Consider the following 22936-nt stretch of genomic DNA (forward strand, 5'->3'; position numbering starts at 1 on the left):
GACAGCGCGATACTGCGATGACATTACAATTTAAATTTCGAATAGGTTGACTTGGGACATTTTTTTCGTGGTTTTTGTATTAGACCCGTCGTCCATTTATTTGTAAGTCAATGATTTAATCGGTAATTAAATATTCAAATTCGGACTGGCCAACCAGAGCGCTGTAATCACCGTAATTATATGGCAGAAAAGTTTTCAAACAAATTAAATGAGATTTCGTCTCTATTTCTGGTTATATTCTCGATGCTGAGTGGTCACGGTTTCCTTGACCGCACTTGTAATAACAGGTATTGATGACATTGAACTTTAAATTATATGCCAACAGGGTAAAGTTTAAATTATGTTAACAATCCAGAAATTGTTATTTCTTTTTAAATTTGAAACTACGACCAATCAATATCAAGGTTTCAAATTAAGAATGTGTGAATTTTGGCGACGTCGGTTCTCATGGTAATCGAGGCTTAAGGCACTTCCATGGTTCTTTTCTTCCGTGGTCGTGTTAATAGAGTGCGTGGTGTAATGAGGATGATGCGCGGGCGAATGAGAAGACAATTGGACATAGTTATGCAAACAAGAACCAACCCACACCTCGAGTGAAACTGAGTTGTGTATTTAGGTAGAACACCAGACGTGTCCTGTACCCGCTCACAAACGATCCTGGCAATATACCAAGCCAAAACGGAGAAAATAAAAGTCCTTCAGGGTACCAACCCTAAATAAGTAACTTTTTAATAGCTAAAAAGAACCATGGTGCTTAACTTCATATAATGTATTTTTTTAAATATGCTAAATGGATTCATGTTACATGTACTGAAGTACTGTAGATCTTTAGCGTTTTCATTACGAAAACTAGAACATGGTTCTTGTTAACTAAATAAAAAGATACATAATGTTTTCTATTTATTGCTGTATAATATAATAGTTTCCCTATATCATTCTCAATGCTACACATAACTCACGTTGATTGTCTCAAATAATTTACCTATTTATTTCTTCACACTGTTTATACAAAAATCTAATTATCTCGAAAGTGACATTTTGTGGGTTGGTTCTAGTTTGCAAATGTCCAATTTTATGGTTTGTTTGTATGTGGATGTGACTGTGTGAATGAAATGAATCCTATTAAAAAAAATATATATATTATTATTATTATAAAATGCGTGTGTACTGTGTTCAAGAAATCTAGATTTATATAATCTATTAATCAAGAAATAAATGATTTCTATTTCCATTTCTACCTAGAATACGTAACTATAGTACTCCGGAATGAAGGGTAGAGAGCAATCACTGGCAAAGAAGACGAAGAAGAGAGAAGTTTGCGATAATTCTTAGTTGTCAGTGACAGCTTTCCATTGCCGGTTCGATCACTGTAAATAAATATGTAAAATTAAATAGATATGGCAAAAACGGCTGTTTGTCAATAATGAATTATACTGTTCAATAACCTAAGGGTTAAGCAGGGTTACATGATTCCCCGATCATAGCACATTGTGTAGACAGATGCATCTCGCACACAAAAATAGTGACTAAGTAAGTAGTTAGTAATTGTAATGTAATGGATTTCCCTATGTCATGTAATTTCTTAAATTTTAATTGTGTTCATGTTATAATTATTATTTTATTAGCTAATTTGAATTTTAATTGTAATTTTATTATCGAGTTCTAAGGTTTTCGCGATTGTTACACATAGGAAATGAAACTATTTTTCCGGATTTAAATCGCGTATATTTGTTTTTTCAAACAAACGTTTCGGGCCCTTTACAGGTCCCATGGTCACGGTTGACTGAGGTGGTATAGTCTTCAACCAGTTATGTCTAATATTGATGCAAACCACCTTATTTTTTCACTATAGTTACAATAGTTATTAATTAAATACCTTATTTTTAATTTTACAAAGAAAACATTCCAATTTACGCTATATTAAGTTTCACAAATTATTTTATTGAACGAATTTTTATTAAGTTCAATTTATTATTAATTATTAATAGAAATTAGAATAAACTAAAACATATTAATTAGTACTGCAGTCTTATGTCTGTTTGGGATTTTTCATTAGAGGAAATACTGGATCCCAAATTGGTGGTACGGAGAAACCATCTTCCCTGTTGAAATTAGGATGTTTTTTAATTTCAATGGCCTCTCGCAGCATCCTGGGTAGATAACGGACTTCTTTTGCAAAGACCAGGTCCTTGTTAGTGACAAAATAGCTATTTGGTCGTCGTCGCGACTTCTGGTATACCAATAGGTACTAAATGCCCGACTACATTGTCTTCTATCACGATCAGCACTCCTGTTGACTTATAGGTCCATGGTAATATCTAGTAATGAGAAAATACTGCTTATTTTTTTAAACGTTAAAACGTTGTGCTTTTTAGTAGCAGTAGAGCTCCTTATGAACGAGTTCGTCCAGGGAAGTACTGCCACCTTACTTATTTCTGCCGCCAAGTAGTAATATCAGCATTACTATATTCTGGTTTTGAAGGTGCTTGGTGCTTGTGAAATTACAGGCACGTGGGACTTGTCAACTGATGTCTCAGGGTGACGGGCGCTATGGCAGTGCCCCTTAGATCTTTGCGATTTAAAGCTCTGAGTGGCACTGCAAATGTTACGGACAGGCGTGTAAGCTTACCGTCAGGCGCACGACTTGTTCGTTCCGTCACTTATTATTATATAAAAAAAAACCGTTTAGAAAACGTTAAGCGCATAGATTTTTATGTTAAAAAAAGCTTATAACATTGTGTTGATAGCGAAAAGCAAGAGTAGACCACTAAAGGTTAAGGAATGTAAGTTTATTTGTAAAATACGAGTTTTATTTTTATTTATAAAATTATTATTCACGTTGACGAATTAATTTGTTTAGGAAACATAGATGGCGAGACTTGACACATAAGCACGTTGTAAAAAATCAAATTGTTGAGTCTGACCAACGCTTCCGTGATTATGTTCTTGTTTTAAAAAGCAAACTTTTTAAAGTGCTTTTTAAAATATCAAACACAGCATCATCAGAAAAGGATGCTACAAGAATGTTTTGGTATTTTCTAATTTTTCAAGCTAATAACATAAAAAAACATTCAAAAAACTCTATCTAGGCATTTAACTGCCTCCGTGGCCGAATGATTACCATGCCGGACTGCAGAGGTCCTAGGTTCGATACTTAGGCCGGGATAAATATTTGTATGGCCTACATTTATTTCTCTTTTTTTTTTTGTTTTTTGTGGTTGTTTATGTGTGTGTCCATGGCACAGGGTTTCCCTAGTGCGGGACTTTGTTGAGTGTATGCGTTATTATTATTATGAAAATTGTAATTTACAAAATAAGCATTTCCTTTGAAAATTAATAAATTGATTTTGCATTGATTGCATTCGACAGATTCTTGTTGCCAGAAAATTACAAAACACTGTACTGGGACTTGCAGTGTTTTTGGTTTGATAAGGTAGCATACCTTCAAACATTTATAGCACTGGAGACATCGAGTATGTAACCAGAAATAGAGACGAAATGTCATTTCATTTGGTTGAAAACTATTCTGCCAAATCATTACGTTGACAACAGGGCTCCGATTGGCCAGCCCGAATTCGAAACAATTGTCGAAAATTAAATTACATACTTAATATTTAATTACCTATGAAATGTGATTCCGTTTGTTTTGTAATCAGATGTGTAGTTCTTTTTTCCCACACCACCGAATGGAACAGCTCCCCATTGTTAGAGATATTGTCTTTATTACAATAAATTCAGAATATTTTTGGAATATACGGAGACGTACACACAGGTCAGTTGTTGACGCTGTACTATTTCAACTTTCTAATTTGTAGTTTCATCGCATACGAGGGTTGATATTTAAAAGTGATATAAGGCCTATTTGCTTGATGAGCTGTCAGGGATTGATGGCCCTTATATCGTCTCTATTTCTGGTTCTATACTCGATGACTGGAAAGTCTCCAAATACGAATACTTCAAGCAGTTAATATAGATGACTTAAAGACGTCAATTTTTTTTCAAGGCTATAAGTTCCGAAATAATTTAGTTTTTCATTTAATACCCACTTCTTTCATTTTTTAATTGAACTGCCTCTGAGAGCTAACGGTTACCATGCTGGTCTGCCACGCAGAGGTCCTGGGTTCGATTCCCGGGCCGGGAGAAATACTTGGATGGCCCAACCACTCTCATGTATGTATTTCTCTCGAGAGATTGGGTGTAATTTGTGGTTAACTATGAGTGTGTCCATAGCAGCCGCAACACTGGGTATTCCTAGCGCGGGGCTATGAGTGTGTGCGTTAAATGAAAAATATAAGAAATTAAAAACTGCAAGTAGATGTTTATTAGCATTTTTTTAATAGAAAGGAAGCGAATTTTTGTAACGATATTGTAGGTACATAGCATAATAAACTTTATAGTCAATTGTGTACGTACAAACTAGTTACGAGTCAAAATACGAGTACGCGTCTTCCGCGGAGTTGCACTATAACTGGAGAATGCTCGCTCCTTCGCGAGGATTCCGCAGCTGCCGTCGGTGACGCGAAATTGACGCTTCCATTCCATCCCGTTCTGCCGTAATATAAATTGAGCCTAACAACCACAACAATTATCTCATCTCAAACTAGGAAATTGTCTGTACTATGAGTATCAGACTAACGGAATTCACTCCGGGGCACTACCTGAAACACTCAGACCAGAACCAATTTAGAAAAGTTCAGTTCCCGAATTGTTCCCGCCTTTTGACGAACTTGACACCTTATCATTCAGCGCCCATAGAACATACCATTGGGCTACCGAGATCGTCATTGAAATAAACGAACATTTATTTAGTTCGTTTTTCACACGAGATTTATTCGACGCCCTGTAATTTTATCGCGTCTGTTGTTTCCAATTGTGACGATGGATTTTGAATAAAATGTCGCATGTATTTTGCCTTTCCAATCCATCTGATAATTTGTTGAAACCAAAAATATATGAACTTGTATAAAAATATAATATACTACAACATTTAGTTCTATCAAGCACCGCTAGTTAGCATTAGTTGTACTCTAAAAATCGCTTTCGTTTTGTTCACTTACTTAGTATAAAATTGTATAAAATCTCGTTTAATAACAGTAGAGCTCACTGTGAAAGAGTTCGTCCAGGGAAGTACTATCAGCTTACCTGTTTCTGCTGCCAAGCCGTAATGTGAACATTACAGCGTTCCGGTTTGTAAGGGTAAGGGAGATGCCACACGGACGTTTCGTCGTCGCAACTGCGTTGTACTGCATATTAGGAAGATGCCATACGGGCGTTGCGTTGTCACAACTGCGTTGTATTACATATAAATCAAAACAATATGCCACACGGTGCATTGAAAAAGGGCGCGTCGACGGAACGCTGATTTATATGTAGTACAACGCAGTTGCGACGACGCAACGCCCGTGTGGCATCTCCTAAAACAGAACGACATGTCACACGGTGCGTTGAAACAGCGCGCATCGACGGAACAGCTCGTGTCGCACTCAGTCCGTAGAAATCAACGCCGTTGCGACGACGACGCTACGCCCATGTGGCATCTCCCAAAGGGTGTTGATGAAATTACAGGCACTTGGAACTAACTTGTCAACTTATATCTCAAGGTGTCGGGCGCAATGGTAGTGCCCACAAGATCATTGCGATTTAAAGCTCTGAGTGGCACTGCAACTATTATGGACAGGCGTGTCGCTTACCACCAGGCGCAAAAAAAAATTAAAAAAAAAAGAAACCCATGTATTTTGCAAGATCAATGCTTTTTAGTAACAGGAACGCTCTCTACTCGTATAACTGAACTCAAGCCTTTGAGATGTTTCGGTCCTGATAGTGTTGCATTTTAATTTCGGCACTCGACACTCTGCTATTACGCCCGTTTTACACAGGTTAAGTAATTTTTGTTAAATGTACGAACATCAGTTATATATATACTTGGTACAATTTAGCTTCTCAATTCGTCCGTCTACACACCCTTATTATTATTATTTAGTAATTTAGTATTAAAGTAATATTTAAATACATACAAGGTTATTTGAAAAGTACTAACAACCTTTCAGGACTATATTACTAAAATCATAAACAACAACTTCAGTTCCATTACTTTTTACAAAACATAATAAATTTACCAATAATTAATATTTACATTTTTCTTGTAATAATTTTTAAGATTATTGAATGTTACGATGTTTGATCACCATGATATTCAATTATTTTTGTGGAATTACTCCACTAGTTTGTTGTTAATTATTAATGCAAAGATGGAACACTAAGAAAAAACGGCCATTGACTTACAAATAAATGGACGACGGGTCTAATACAAAAACCACGAAAAAAATGTCCCAAGTCAACCTATTCGAAATTTAAATTGTAATGTCATCGCAGTATCGCGCTGTCAGTCGAACAAATGAAGACTAAAGCGGAGTGTCGCGCTCTGTATACGACTTTAGCGCCTTACAAGTGCGGACACTTTTTAGCGCGGACCCGACGTCCATATAATTGTAAGTCAATGGTAACGGCTAAGATATTAAGTAACGTGTGAAATTTGTCAACATTGTTTGTTATTATTGACATTTCATTTCGAATAACTACATCTCTTCACTGATATTAGAACTTGAATTGTAATCGAATCGAATAGTTTTGTTTTACAGAGATGTTCGAAATTTGAATGTAATAATAAAATCGAATTCAATGTTATTTATTAAGCAATGATAATATTTTCACAGATAAGAAATTTGTTCCAACAAAACAATTTATTTTTATGCTGGTCGTAATTTGATGTTTTTGAACACATCACAGTGGGTTTATGATATGTGTGTAGATAAAAATATAAGCTTTACCATTGATTTTCAATCGCAATTTCGCATAGCGTAACTAACAATTTTTTTTTATGATACGATGTGACGGGACTAACAATCGTGCGCTTGGTGGTAAGCGACACGACTGTCCATAACCAGTGCAACTCAGAACTTCGCAAAGATCCGAGGGCACTACCACCGCGCCCGTCACCCTGGAACATAAGTTGACAAGTCCCCTGTAATTTCACCAGCAGCCTTATCCTTGAAAACCGGAACACAGTAATGCTCACATTACTGCTCGGCGGCTTAATTAGGTAAGGTGGCAGTGTATCCCTGGAACTCTTTCACAAGGAGCTCTACTGTCACTAATTACAGAGTCGTCAGTTTTAAGTAATTTACAAAAGAACGTCCTTTGTTGGGTGGTTATGCAAATGAACATGCTTTTCGATTTTCCCGAAACTTTTGAATAATAACTGCCTCCGTGGCCGAACGGTTACCATGCCGGACTGCCACGCAGAGGTCCCAGGTTCGATTCCCGGGCCGGAAGAAATATTTGTATGACCTACATTTATTTCTCTCGTGAGTTTGGGTGTAATTTATGGTTGTCTATGTGTGTGTCCATGGCACCCGCGACACAGGGTTTCCATAGTGCGGGGCTATGTTGAGTGTGTGCGTTATTATTATTATTATTATTATTAATTTAGTAATTAAGTGATGATGAACATCCATAGTAGAATGCTAAACAGCGAAACTGTATATTGTAATGTTTTTTCGGCTTTTAGTTATTAATATACTTTTGGTTCAAACCAATTAATTCATATTTAGTTAGCATCAACTGTCTTAACAACTATATTAGTTATTATGAAATTTTATTAATTATTTGATATTAATAAGGCGACTTTGGAACGAGTGCATCCGGTGTTTTATTATGCAGAAATCCATTTATTTCAGAATGGTGTACAGGAGACTGCTGGCGCTGTCCCGGACGCGGCGCGTCAGTGAATCCCGGCAGAATCAGAATTGGTAGTATATCCTGAACAACGTTGTTTAGACTTTTACTTATTATTAAAATTACTCACCAGCCTGTCCTCTTTGAATCTTTGTTCGTCGGCCCACAGCAGGGGAAACCAAGCTCAACGCGCGGTCAGCTCTGGCCGGTAACTGCAAAGTCAGTGTATGAGTGGGCTCGGAGTGCCGTGCACATATAGCGGCTTCTACTATTGAGTCGATGCTTGCTGATCTTGGAAGCTGGCCTATTGATTCACGCCTGGGGAAGAAATAGAAGCAATGAATATCCTTTTGTAAAAAGAAACGAACGGTGCAACTGGAATGAATAGGTAATACACATTACGCAGTTCTATGGCTTTTGGGGTCGTGGGTCTCAGAAAACTCTTTAATTTATGCAATAATTTGTCATTCAAACACTTAAAACAATGTCAAATACGCAGATTTCTAGCAATAGATTACTAACTATGGTCAAAGTTACCTATTTCTGCCGCCAAGTGAAATTACAGGCACATGGGACTTGTCAACTTATGTCTCAGGATGACAGGCGCAGTGGCAGCATCCCTCAGATCTTTGTGATTTAAAGCTCTGAGTCGCACTGCAAATATTATAAACAGACGTGTCACTTAGCACCAGGTGCACGACTTTTCTTTCCGTCATTTGGTATCATAAAAAAAAGGAAAAGCGTATAAAATGCTCAACTTCGACAATGAAAATTCGCTATAATTATATTATTTTGCAACGAACCTATACCTACACTAAACATTACTTTCATAACCTAAATTAAGGCCTCTTAGGCCACTCAAAAGTTACTCTTTAGTCAGTCAAAGTCCTAAGCGTACAGCAAAAATTAAATTCTATGTGGGGCGCACTACAGGTTTCCGGAATGAGTTAGAAAAAATACTATAAATGGTCAGAAATAAATTTATTGTTCTCTCAAAATATTCTCTGTTAGCGTAAATGCACTTTTTCATACGAATGAACCAATTTTGAAAACATTTATGCCATTCCTCCGTGACAATCTCTGAAACATATTTTTCATACTCTTTGACAACCTCTTCAGGTGATGAAAATCGTTGAAGAACTGGCATTATCGTGGTGCAAGATGATACGGCGCTTATAGTTATTTTTACGGAGTTTATCAACAACTTCCGGCAAACAAATGGTCTTGTACCAATCACTATACAACGATTCACGGTACAACGATTCTCCAAAGCAACAGTAGCCACGTGTCCAGTTTTATTTAAAAAAGAAGCAATCATCCGCTTAGAGGCACTTTGCACGCGCGCCACTTTAGTTGCTTTCGACTCATTTCGAAAGACCCATACGCTCGATTGCTGCTTTGTTTTAGGGTCGTAACTATAAATCCATGTTTCGTCACGTATTACTAAGCCCCACCCCATATTTGACGCCCCTTCGTTGAATCTGGTAAGCATGGCATTGGACCAAGTGACGCGATCCGCTTTTTGAGCCTCGATCAAATTGTGTGTGATCCACGGGGAGCACTGCTTTTTCACACCCAAATGTTTATTTAGTATTGATTGCATTTGACTCATGCCTATGCCTAAAGATGCCCGAATCTCAAGATATGTCACATGCCTGTCTGTTTTGATCGTACGGCGCACATCATCGATGTTTTTGTTGTTCACAGCAGTGGACGGGTGACCATCACGAAATTCGTCCCTGAGATTCACACAACCTCGTTTGGATTCTGCAAAATAGCTGTAAATAGTTGTCTTGCATGGTGCTTCAACGCCAAAAGCAGCTTGAAGCCGAGCGAAGCTCCGCTGAGCTATTAAGTTACACTTAAATGCGTGGAAAATCTTACTAAGAAAATTTTCACGAGTTAAATCCATGCTGATGTAGACAAACCATTTCTTAAATGACGCCACATTGTAAAAACAAGTGGCAGTCAGATGAAACAAACTGTATTCTACAGGCAAAGAGTTCAATTTTCAAATGTTGTAATTAGTTTTGAAATATTGTTTATGTAAGTGGCCAGCTGAAACTTATAGTGCGCCCTATATATTACATAGAGACAGAAATGCGTTGGAAAAAAATATGTGATTTTGCACGACTTGTTCATCCTGTCATTTGGCATTATAAAAATAAAAAAAGTTGTAGATAGTCCAACCGAAATGCCGTCGCCAAAAAACAAATCAAAATTATATTCATTCTAAAGTGTTATTATTATTATATAACAAATCATTTCAATCAAAATTGCTTCAGAATTTCGTAATACTTTATCAACACACTTTGTTAGTGAAATTTATATAGACCCTATTAGACTTAAACCTAAAGAATAAGTTCTTGATTTATGTCTCAATTGTACCTCTACTATGAGTTTAAGATGTTAATAGTCGCAACTTTGCAAGCGATTGTGACAAATATCTGTCATTTTTGAATAGCAATACCCTTACTAAAATTTATCTTAACACTCAATTTACATTGCCGCGGGACAGAATACTCGTAGAAACAAATTTTTTAACCATATCATTTTTGAAAACTGGAGAAATCTCGCGCAGTCTCTGGAATTCCCGCAGCTACCATATCGAATCTAGTTGTATGTTCGTTACATAACATGAAACTCATAGTCACTCAGTAGATGTACTGATAAGAAAAAATTGTACGTAACAGAAAATAGTATAAGCCGGCAGTCAGTTGATACTCAGAGTGGAAAAAGTCGGCAATTACTTCTCCGCTGTCGAGACGGCTAATTGATATCGGCTGCGACCTTTAGCTACCTATGTACAAAGAGTTCGCTTAATCTAGTTCATAATGTAAAGCCACGTAAAGCTATAAAGACGTAAGTATTAAAGCCCGAAGTTATTTAATAACGGAAACGGAAAATGGAAAAGTTTTTTAAGTATAATCTGTGTTACAAAAATATGTACGGACAACGGTACACCAGACTGCACATTTTTGTTCGAAAATCGCCTACAGTGCAACGGAACAAGATACGTCAATGTGTAGCTTGATGTGCTGGCGTGTGTACCTATATTTTAGTGCCTTTATAGTCGTCTAGTTTTCCATAATGGTTGTTTTTCCTTACTTTTGTGAATTTTGTTTTCATCCTTTGATAATGGTAGTCTTCAGCAATGAACAAAGCGGTCGAACTTCGTTCATTACTCCGGGAATTATATATCGTTAGCGTACGCCATTTTGAAAGTTGTTGGCTCTTAGGTTCGGATTTTAAAAACGTTTACATGCAATGCAATCATCGAGTATATAACCAGAAATAGAGACCAAATAAGGGCCATATATTCCTGGTAACACATTAGCGATACAGCTCTTATAAATATCAACTCTCGTTTGCACTGAAATATAGACAGGCTAACTACTGACCTGCGATTACGTCTCCATATATTCCTAAAAATATTCTGTACTTATTGTAATAAAGATAATATCTCTAACAATGTCGTGCTGTTCTATTCGGTGGTGTGGGAAAAACAGCAAAATATCTAATTACAAAACAAACGGAATCACATTTCATCGGTAATTAAATATTAAATATGTAATTTTGCAATTTTCGTCCATTATAGCAAAGCTCAAGTTAACTGGTCGATTTGAAGTGAAACAGTTGACGACACCCATTGACGACACTCGTCAATTGTTTCGAACTCGAGCTAGCCAATCGGAGCACAGTAATTGTCACAGTAATGATATGGCAGAATAGTTTTCAAACAAATTAAATGACATTTCGCCTCTATTTCTGGCAAATACTCGATGAATGCAATACACATACGTCATCATCAATCGAATATTGAATAACCATCGGAGACATAGGGTTATTGCATTGTGTTAAAGTGGATAATTTCTTACTGAGGTCCTACTAAAAATTGTATCCTTTGCATTGTCTTATATTATTTTATTTCGTACCATTGGTATATGAAGCCACGTGTACATGGCAAGTTATAAGTAGTTTTTATCACACGAAAATGATAAAAATAATACGAACTACATGAAAGTGAATGTATAGTAAGTAAGTGTATGTGAAAACTCCCTTTAAATATAAAAAAGCTGACTAATTTCGTTCGTAGAATATTTAAATTTATTTCCTAAAAAGTTATCGTTTTGCAGATGTGGTCTTATTAAACTAAGAGTGCAATTTTACTTACATCTTTTTTGTAACTGTATATAGAAATCTTTGTTATTAACATAGATCTTCTATCCTATATTACGCAAGACACGCAGCCATATGCAATTATATAGTATGTATGCATACGCTTAATCGGTCAAGATATAGGAAGCAAGTTGTCAGTACCGTTTGATTATAATCGCGCCATTATTCCCTATCGATTGTTATGAGGTATTACAAACAATTTGTCAATGAACCATACTCGTACGTCTGTGGCATGTATGTTCGGAAGATAATGTTCATTTGTATCGTGGACGTTTATTTTATCGTTGAACAACTGTCGTCTCTAGCTGTTCCCACTAGATCGTGACGGCAATTTATCGATTCACGGCGGCCGCCTTGTCATTTGCACGACAGAATCATAAGAAGCCGCGATTATCTGTAGTCACATTTTTATCGTGACGTTTTTTTATCGATCTTGCCCTTCCCATTGTCACGACAGTCTGTCGTCGTAACGTCATAAAAGTCGTGAATGACAGTTAACCGTGTTGTTCTATGTGTGAACAATTTCATTTAAATATACAAGCCACGACACTTTAAACTGCACGAGTATCTGTCGTCAGGACATAATGAGAACTTTACCTTTGAACCTTATGACATTACAGGACTTGTCAACTTATATCACAGAGTGACAGGGGCAGTGACATTACCACTTAGATCGTTCTGATTCAAAGCTCTGGCGGGCACTGCAATGTGTCGCTTACCATCAGGCGCACGGCTTGTTTGTCCCGTCACTTGATATCATAAAAAAAAGTAATGTAACATGCAGGACAACCACTGAAATTAGTTAATTACTCATATGTCGTCTTAAATTAGGAAATCTCTGTACTATAAGTACCATAAGAAATTCATACTGGCGCACTATCCAGAACACCCAGAACTACAGTTCAGAAAAGCTCGTTTCAGAAATTGGTCTTATCCGGGAATTCCTAATCCAATACCGCCAGCGTTAACTGAGGTAGTAAATTGACGAGCAGTTCTTTGCAAAAGCTGAAATTTGTGGTGTTCAGCCGAGGGTTTGAAATACTTTGTATAACTCATGAATTTACGTGTCTTTGAGAGTTGAGATTAACATTCTTACAGTAGCGTCACAGCTCATTTGTGATTTGTAATTGTAACGTAATTTTATGGCAAGAATTTTTTTTATGGACACAACATTAATGCAAGTCACAAATCCATTTAAGGGGTAATGTATACGCTTCAGTAATAAGATTCTGGTTGTAGGTAGTCTGGATATATGATGTTTGAAATAAATATTATACCTAAACGATAAACGTGTACAAATGTTTATTTATAAAGAGCAACCCTTACAGTTTCTTGCTCATTCTTCTCAGGGGAAATCTTCCTTACGAATGAGCAATAGGGATTATTCAATATGACGATATCAGGTGTAATTTTTGACTTTGCTTGATTGTTTGACTGACTTATACAAACATTTATGTTTATCGTCTTTTAGAATTCTCTATACATTTTTTAGAGTAATTATTACTTTAGAAAACGGCCATGCGGCAGAGCAAAGCGTCAATAGAGAGACCAGGTAGACGCGCACCTGAAAGACTGGATCTCAGTGGCGCAAAAGCAGTTGGACATTATAGTCTGTAAAAAAATTATAAGTTTCAAAAAACAACAACTAAAGCGTAATACGAAGCTAATATTGTTGATGTTATCGTAGGTATAAAAGAAAATGGCGGCGGCCTTGATGATTCTTTAATGCGAATAGTAGAGGTATAAAGACGTACGTTTTGTATAGATAAAACGTACTTAGGATAACTACAATTCGTTGCTACCCAGATTAACTGCCTTAACTGTCTCTGTGGCCGAACGGTTACCATGCTGGTCTGCCACGCTGAGGTCCCGGGTTCAATTATTTCTCCCCACACGGGTGTCGGGAAAATATATTTGTATGGCTTACATTTATTTCTCTCGTGAGTTTGGGTGTAATTTGTGGTGGTCTATGTGTATCTCCATAGCACTCGCGACGTTTTCTTAGTGCGAGGATAAGAGTGTATACGGTTTGTTAAATAAAAAAATTGCTTAATGTTTTAACATTAAACAAATTTGAAAGCAACGCGTTGGCATCTACGAGTAATCATACCTAATAAAAAACGCGAACTGCAATTGCATTTTTGAAGTGGTGCTTGCTACCTATTATATAATATATCCCTAAAGCATTTTTGAGACATTCATAATGGTTTAGATTTTATTCAGAACTCGTATAGTTAGTTATATTTGCAGTCTAAGGAATAAGTATTTTATTTAATAATATCTGGTGCCTGATTTTCTTTGCGTAAATTAAATACTTTGTGTAGCCTACTGTACTACTTACTTACTTGAGAAATGATTGGTTCTTCATACAACCTTTCATTCCCCATTTTACCCCTTTTATGATTTATTTTTGTGACAAAAAGTAATCTTTTCAGTAGCAGTAGAGGTTCTTGTGAAAGAGTACGTCCAGGGAAGTACTGCCACCTTACCTATTTCTGCCGCCAAGCAGTAATGTGAACATGAAATGTTATATAAATGCTGGTGAAATTACAGGCACATGGAACTTGTACACTTACGTCTCAGGGTGACGGGCGTAGTGGCAGTGCCCCTAAGATCCTTGCGATTTAAAGCTCTGAGTGGCACTGCAACTGTTATGAATAGGCGGGTCGCTTACCACCAGACTTGTTCGTCTCATCACTTGGTATTATATAAAAAACCTAGTAGGTTACTTTTCTTACTCAAAAAACCAAAATTCATCTTTGGTTCACGGGCTTAGTCGTAAAAATGTAACAGAGTTATTTTCGCATTTGTAATATTAGTTTGGATTTTTCTATGTCGCATATTACATAGATCAAAAACACATTTTCTGCTCCTATGTAAAAATTGTAATTTACGTATTACATACTATATGTATGTATACATAGATGTAGATGACGTTGAATGTATTGTAGTTTAGCACTACATTTTGAGCTGTAGCTCACGTCAATATCATAATATGTATAAATTATGATTATTTAAGAAACAGTAGATTTACTGTGATTACTGACAAATGTTCACTTTTATTAAGGACAAAACAGAGCAGTATTTCGTAGCAGTAGAGCTCGGAAATGCTGCCACTTTACCTATTACTGCCGGCAAGGTTTTGAAGGGTAAGGGTGCTGGTGAAATTACAGGCACATGAGACTTATCAACTTATGTCTCAGGGTGACGGCCGCAGTGGCAGTGACCAGAGCTGGGCAAAATACATGCTACGTCTTAATTGAAATACAAATTACGAAATACTTCCTTATATGTATTTAAAATACGAAATACCAAATACTTTCTTGAGGTATATTTGAAATACAAAATACTTTCATGGGGTATATTTAAAATACAAAATACAAATACAAATTTCAAAATACTTTATTAATATACCTGTCGTGACATGTGGAAACCAACAATTTCCTTCAAAGTTTTTTCCTTCCACAATACATAATATTCAAAAAGTTAGTTTTAAATTATTCAGTTTTACTAGAAAAAAAAAACTGTTACACCAATCAATACAACCATACTGCAGAGCACGTAGTACTTATAATTATTATTAATATTCCCGTACGAGACGAATACTTTATATACGTGTAAACGCCGTTCATAATACATTCACAGCACAAATTAGAAAGGTGGTTCATTAAAATCACAAATTCACAATGCCGTTAAAACCCCTAGACTACTCAAAAATTTTTTTTGTTGTTTTAGCTCCTGTCTCACTAAGGACAATTCTGCCAGTGTCCGCGTTGAAACTACTATAAGTTATAGCCGCGAAAAGATTACTTTAAAGTCTTTGACATAACCACGCAGTATTGCCTACACACACACACACATCACTATTGAGTTCATTAACATATATTTATGCACGTCACTTATTAGGCTGTACCTACATTAAAAAAAAGTATTTTGTTGAAATGTATTTTACAACGAAAGTATTTGATATACATATTACAAAATACATTACGGTCAGACATTTGAAATACCAATTACAAAATACATTTTTAGGGAGTAATTGAAATACAAATACAAAATACGTATTTGTAAGTAATTCAATTACTGCCCAGCCCTGGCAGTGCCTGTCAGAACTTTGCGATTAAAAGCTCTGAGTGGCAGTGCAACTTGTTCGTCTAGTCCCTTGGTACCTACCATAAAAGAAAAACAGACAGTTGTCTGGTAAATATGTCAATCAAATAATTAATGGATAAATTTTTGGCATAATTTCGATTACTGATTAAATTAAATTCAAATGATGTTACCAAATGAATGTTTGACATGACTTCACAGACTTGTTTTAATAGGATGAGATTGGTATAAATATGTATTTATGGTTCGAAGAGTTTAGTACCGAGTGTCATCACTAGATGGCGTTACTTGGTTAATGAGCGATCTATTATTTAAATAAAGTGGATATTTAAATTTAAATACGTAGTGATTAGCAGTAAGTTGTGTATAGTTTGTATTACCTAGAACAGTTCGTAATGGGAGAAATTTTTCTTATACAAAATTCCTTATTTGGTTTTGACGCTAAACACCTCTTGAAAAGTTTGTTTGACCTTAGATCCAAGCTTAAATATCTGAATTAAAAGAATTCACACGATGAATTTTGGTTCCGAGCAATTTGTACAATCTTTGCCTGGTGAACGGATACATAACAAGAAATATAACTTAGGCCTTTTCAAGGCGAGAGTGAATTGACACTTTCTAGGCAAGTGTGTTCCGTCATTCCCAGTATCATCACTTATCATCTGGTGAATTTCCACATTCTACACAAATGCATGCCTATTATTCTTAACCTTTTGAAAACGGGAAACTTAATAAACCAGCAACTAACATAATGAGTAAAATAAGAACTTATTCAAAGCAATGGAGGAAAATGATGAAATATAATTATTATTAATTACACACTCCTGTCGGGATAATGAACGGCGCGGGTAGTTGCCGCCCGCCCTCCGGCGCCGGCGCCTCGATGACGCCGGTCTGTGTTTACGCCACCCGCTATTTGCATTTTAATCTGAACAACTTCTAAATAAAAATATATACTGTTTCTATATCAATACATATACGTGTTATTGTTGAGCATAAATATGTCTCCTTAAAGGAGAGGATTAAAAACAGTACTCAACGTTGGCCTAATGCTACGGGGTCCCATAAGTATAAAGTACAAAATATACGTGTAGCAAATAACCATATAACGCGATTCTTTTTGATGGGTTATCAATATAATTTAGTAAGTAATTGGTTCTAACACAAAAACATGAAAAATCTTTAGTTCCCAGCTAAAACATCGCTTTTCTAATTAGGACCGCTGTAGAAGTGATCAATTAGCGTCAGACGCGTGCCAAATATAAGTCTCGGAAGACCTATCTGAGCTCAGTCCGCCATTTTCGCTTTGTATGGTATAGTTGTGTCATTCTTTCGTGCAAATTCTTTAAAATCCTGGAAAAACGCAATATTGTGCTGTTTTGAAGTGCAAAAACGATAGCCGCACCAAAAATATCACCCGTGGTGGTATTTCATATCCGCGGAAAGTCTTATTAAAAAAAAAATAATAAAAATGGTTCTTTATTTAGGTATACACCCATTAATAAATTTAACATTATTAATTACATTACGTTACATTACATTACGTAACCAATTAAATTGAATTTTATTTACCGAATATTACAATTATTAGTAAAGTAAATAATTAAGAATTACATTAAATTGAATTGAATTTTAATATTTTTTTTAATTTTCTGTACAAGAAAAGCTTATACCCCTGCAATATGGGCGCTTCTAGTTTGGAGACTTAATTAATAACCCCAATTCGTCGTCGTTCAACAATAAACCGCTAGATGGCAGCATATTGATTGAAATTTCAACATAATGTCAAAACGCAGTTTATAATAATAGGTATTGATGGTGAACTTTCAACGATATGCTAACAGGGTAAAGTTTAAATTATATTAACATTTCCAGAATTTGTTATTTCTTTTAAAATCTGAAACTACGACGAGATTTTTAAGTGTTTTAAATTAAGAATGTGTGAGTTTTGGTGACATCGGTTCTGATAGCAATTGAGGCTTAAGGCATTTCCATTGTTTTTTTTCTTCCGTAGTTAGGACAACGAAAAGTTGAAATAATCGTACCATTATGAAAATGTACTAATTAATTTTCGGGTTTCACTTTATTTAGAGACTAAAAGGGAGCGTTATATTTCAAATTAATAAATTCGAACGCTGTCTTTCTGCCAATTACCTGTATGTTTTACCAAGGGAAAAGGCATTACTTACAAGTTGAGATACAGGATTTCTTAGTTCGACTGTAATACCTTCATCCAATGAAGGTACAGGAGTACATTCAGCAGTACATTGTACTTATGATTATTTAGTCTGTAATAATGTAAATTTTTCACTGAATGAATATTATTATTATTAATAGTATATTCCGACCAAAATTCTACAAATTGACGAAAAAAAACCAAGAAATGTGTAGATTTGCGAGATTATGTAAATATCACTTTGTAGCTATGTAAATAGGCAGCTGGAGCTATCTAAATACCACAGTGACACCCACAAAAGCAAAATTTCAGGGGTATTGCTTTTCTTTTCTACATACTTAATATTGTCAAACCAGAAACGGAACCTTTTTGGACATTTGTTACATAAATCAAAGAATTTCCAGAAAAGTTGGTTGAAATTTAATTTTTTCGCATAAATTCTTACAACATGAATTTTAAGATTTAAATAGGTACTTATTTCGTATGAATTGAGTTTTGCTACTATTTATCACTGTTTTAAACTTAAAATAAATGTGTCAAGACCATGTTTGGTTGTGGGTCAGCGAGAGAATTAACTGAAGTTGTGAATTTTAGTGAACTGAAGATATTAGGCATTTATATACGGCATTTAAAAACAAAATCAAACAAACAAAATCTAGGCAATTTTAATTTAATATTAAGTTTATTGGATATCACTATGTTTTACTACCATGGTATTATTTTTTTTTTTTGAAATACCATGTGACCGGACAAACAAGTCATAGGCCTGATGGTAAGCGACACGCCTGTTCATTACAGTTGCAGTGTCACTTAGAGCTTTAAATCGCAAAGATCTGAGAGGCACTGCCACTACGCCCATCCACTGAGACATAAGTTGACAAGTCGCATGTGCCTGTAATTTCACCAGCACCCTTACAATGCTCACATTACTGCTTGGCGGCAGAAACAGGTAAGATAGCTGTACTTCCCTGGATGTACTCTTTCACAAGGAGCTCTACTGCTATGATCGAACACTAAGAGACATTCCTTTGATACGGCTGGATTCTAACCAGCGCCTTCAGGCATGGTAAGCGCGGTTTCAAATCCAGCCTGATCAAAGGAATTTTTCTCAGTGTTCATCTCTATATTATAATTATAACTTTAAAATCAGATACCTTAGAAATACAAGGAATAAATACTGAAACAATGCACTATCGATTTCGACCAAGCGGCTTCTTGCTCGCTCTCAGGGCAGTCAGCACAGTGAATGAGCAATAGCATAAAAACTAATGACGTTTTCAAGTATAAATTTATTTTACCTATGTCCAAATTATTTTTTGGCTTTGACTTTTGATCAGTTAAAATAGGAACATTACATATATTCCCAAATGATTTAGCTTTTGTAGTTTCAATGTGTATCAGTTGGTGTCGCAAACGTTTAAGCAAGGGTTAGCCATCTCTGAGGTTACATGCTCGATCCCCGACAGGGATTTCTACAAAGTGTCGGGTGTGGGTGGGGATTTCCATGACACAAGTGCTTTCGTTACTTACTTTGGGATCACAGCAACGTATGTTATGTGTCAATTTCATCCTTATGATCATGCGTTTATACGTAAACAAATTCATAGGATTTTTTAATTGTTAAGAAGGATTCTATAAATAAATTTACTTATAATCATTTTCTTCCTTAACCTAAGAACTCAATCTCGTAATAAAACAGATTTTGTTAACAAAAGCTTTTCCTACATAATATTTCACTTTCCATCACTGTTCACAAAATTTACCTAAGTTTCTGAAATTGGAGCCACTCAATTCGAAATTTCCGCCTTTCATTCGAGCTTTGAAAGGAACTACTTTAGGTATTCATCAATTTAACTGAAGTGACTCTCTACCTGATGGAAAACATTTTGCACAAACTAAAATGTTGTGATTGCTTTCTTTAAGAGCGTTGAGCCTTCAATTAGGGATGTAACTCGATCCAAAATACTGTTATTTGCTATCTAATATTATTTGAAAATTTTTCATAATCTTACTGTAATTGCCATTGACTTACAATGTAATTGCAAAAGTAATTTATACTTTTACAGCGTGGTAGACCGCTGTATTGTTCAAAAAAATGCAATTCAAATACCACACGTTACAAGCGACACCGTCACTAAACGAAATTCTCACTTTTTCAAATTTTGACTTAATTTCAAACGTTTTATGATCTTTTCCCAAAAGTTAAGTTTTTTGTTTAGTGACAATATCGATTTCAACGTATTAAAAACGTTGTGAAGGCTTTAATGTGCATAGAAATAACGAGTTTTCTAGAACGATCTTTCTCGTCTACTAAGTATATTTAGCGACCTTTAAATCAGTAAAGTTGTGGGTTCATATTTTCGTTCTCAATTTAAGCCTAAAACACTAATGAGCGGATCTTATTTCGAATTAAAATTGTGCCGGAAATAAATTGTGTACGCTTCAATAGAACCTCCAACTACGTAAATAACTTATTCTGTTAAATATTACAATCTTTTACGTCCACAACAGGCGCTCATGCACAAAACAGTTTTACAATATCATGTCAATGCACAATTTAGTCCATGTATAATACACGTATATACGCTTTTGATACCACGCGTAACTAACAAAATAGGTACTAAATGAAAAATAATAGAAGTAAAATATCAAGCTAACCACGTATTACATTCGGCACATCCCTACGACCTGAGAGCTCTTAGCCGTGCTATTCTCACCTCATTCCGCGCGAATACCTGTACAAGTATGTGTGTATATGTACCTGTGTTAGCACCAGCTATTTATTAATGCATTGTTCAATTCTAGATTCGTCTCGCCACTGCAAATTTTAATCAATTGCCAAATTATAGTTTAATTGGTTGTAGGTTTGATTTGAATAGAATTGATAATTGTAAAATAGCAACACTAGCGGTAGTGATGGAGGCGGCTTTCGGGTATTCGGACTGAGGAACAACCGCTGTTACCTTTTCTTTTTGTAAATAGATGTATAATATTCACCTGATTTAAAGGAGAATATTTTATTTAAAAATTTGTGTGTGTTGCTAATGTATCTTACTATAATAAAGTGTTATAATAAGATACAAACAGTTGTAGAAACGTTCGATCATATTTCAGGTGGTGATCGCACTCGTGGTAGCAAAAAATTAACAAAAAAATTTTAATTTCTAACAAAAATGCTGGTTTTCAATAAAACTTACTGTGCGGTGAACAAGTACTAGATTATTACAACGGATTTGTTTTTTGACATATCTGGCTCGATTACAAAACCTATGTTTGCGATTAATAGGTGGTTTTATTAAAACTACACCAATCCAAGTAATGGAAAATGAGCTCTATATACAACCTTTAAAAATAAGAAGATACTATCTCGCTATTAGTAGCGTTGTATTAGTATTGTAAGCGTTGGCTTAAATGTAAAGCAGTATCAAGCAATTTAATTATTAATTTACTTACTAGATAAACTCCAGTCACTATGTAATAATACGTACTGGTGCCGAAAAGATTTGCTCCTAATGATTGTGGTACACAATAAGTTCAAATCGGTACCTATATGTATAATACATCTAACTAGACAATTAGAAATGTTCTCTTTGGACACTTGGGTAAGCAATGTGGATCTCTCTAAATCGATTAAATATAGTATAGATAGATAAGATAAGCACAGTAAGAAAACTTATACCAATTTTAATTTAGCTCAATTATCTATGAAATATATACAAGCAGAATATAATAAATCTTATATGATATTTACTGATGGAGCTATGACTGGAAGTGACATCGGTGCAGCAACACTCATTGCAAACTAAAAATCCAAGTCAAACATGTCTATTATGTATGCAGAGTTAATAGCAATTTCCGAGGCACTATCATACATACAGACGATCGACTGTAATCGCTTTGTTATCCTAACGGATTCAAGAAGCTCACTTCAACACTTGGCTCGGTGTACCTCGAGGTTTCGAGGAACACCGAAAGCCTACACGGTATTGGACTCCATCAGCAAATTAACACGCGCTAATAATAATAATAATAATTGTTTATTTCAGTCCGTAAACCATATTAAGAAAATACAATTCTATTCAACACAATTCATACTTTTGAAAACATCTAATAACTTTAAAAAAATATAAAAATAAAAATGTCACATAAAGAACAAGTTAAATTAAAAAAAAACAACAAAAGGTATAATAATAATAATAAGATAAGATAAAATAACATTGATTGGAGCTCATCCTATGTGGCGATTTCGAGCCAACGGTCGTACATTGAGGTGGTAGTCAGGCGAGCAAACAACTCTCGAATTAAGCCATTGTTACTCCGTGCAAACATAAAAGAAGCTATACGACGTCTCACGATAGCACAGAACGTGTCGGTACGAGCTTGCATGAACATGCCAGAAGCGCTACAGTGCCGCTCCAGGCCCATCAAATGTCTGAATGTGTTATTGTACCGAACACGTAAGGCATCGCGAGACGCCTTTGTGTAGTTTATCCAAAGTTGACAAGTATATAAACTTTGACAATGGGAAATAATAAATTAGTCGTTCTGCAATGGATCCCAGCCCGTGTTGGGTTGAAGTACAACGAAAAAGTAGATCTTTTGGCCAAACAGGCCAGTGTCGATGGGGATTATTATGGGTGCTTACCACATTTTTCGGATCTATTTAACCTGTCTAAAAAAGAGCGTTAGGAACATTGACTTACAAATAAATGGACGACGGGTCTAATACAAAAACCA

General features: G+C 35.5%; 1 protein-coding gene across 1 annotated transcript in view; it reads right to left on the reverse strand.

Moving 5' to 3' along the window:
- Nucleotides 1–7856: 7856 nt before the first annotated feature.
- LOC113233949 overlaps nt 7857–22936 on the reverse strand; it is a 210457-nt gene continuing 195377 nt past the window's right edge. The window contains exon 5 of the mRNA XM_026469184.1: nt 7857–8052. Coding sequence (XP_026324969.1) covers nt 7857–8052 — 196 coding nt within the window. The remainder of the gene's footprint in view (nt 8053–22936) is intronic.

This window comes from Hyposmocoma kahamanoa, unplaced genomic scaffold (assembly GCF_003589595.1).
Source record: "Hyposmocoma kahamanoa isolate Upper Pololo Valley unplaced genomic scaffold, ASM358959v1 80, whole genome shotgun sequence".
In the NCBI taxonomy this organism is placed as follows: domain Eukaryota; kingdom Metazoa; phylum Arthropoda; class Insecta; order Lepidoptera; family Cosmopterigidae; genus Hyposmocoma; species Hyposmocoma kahamanoa.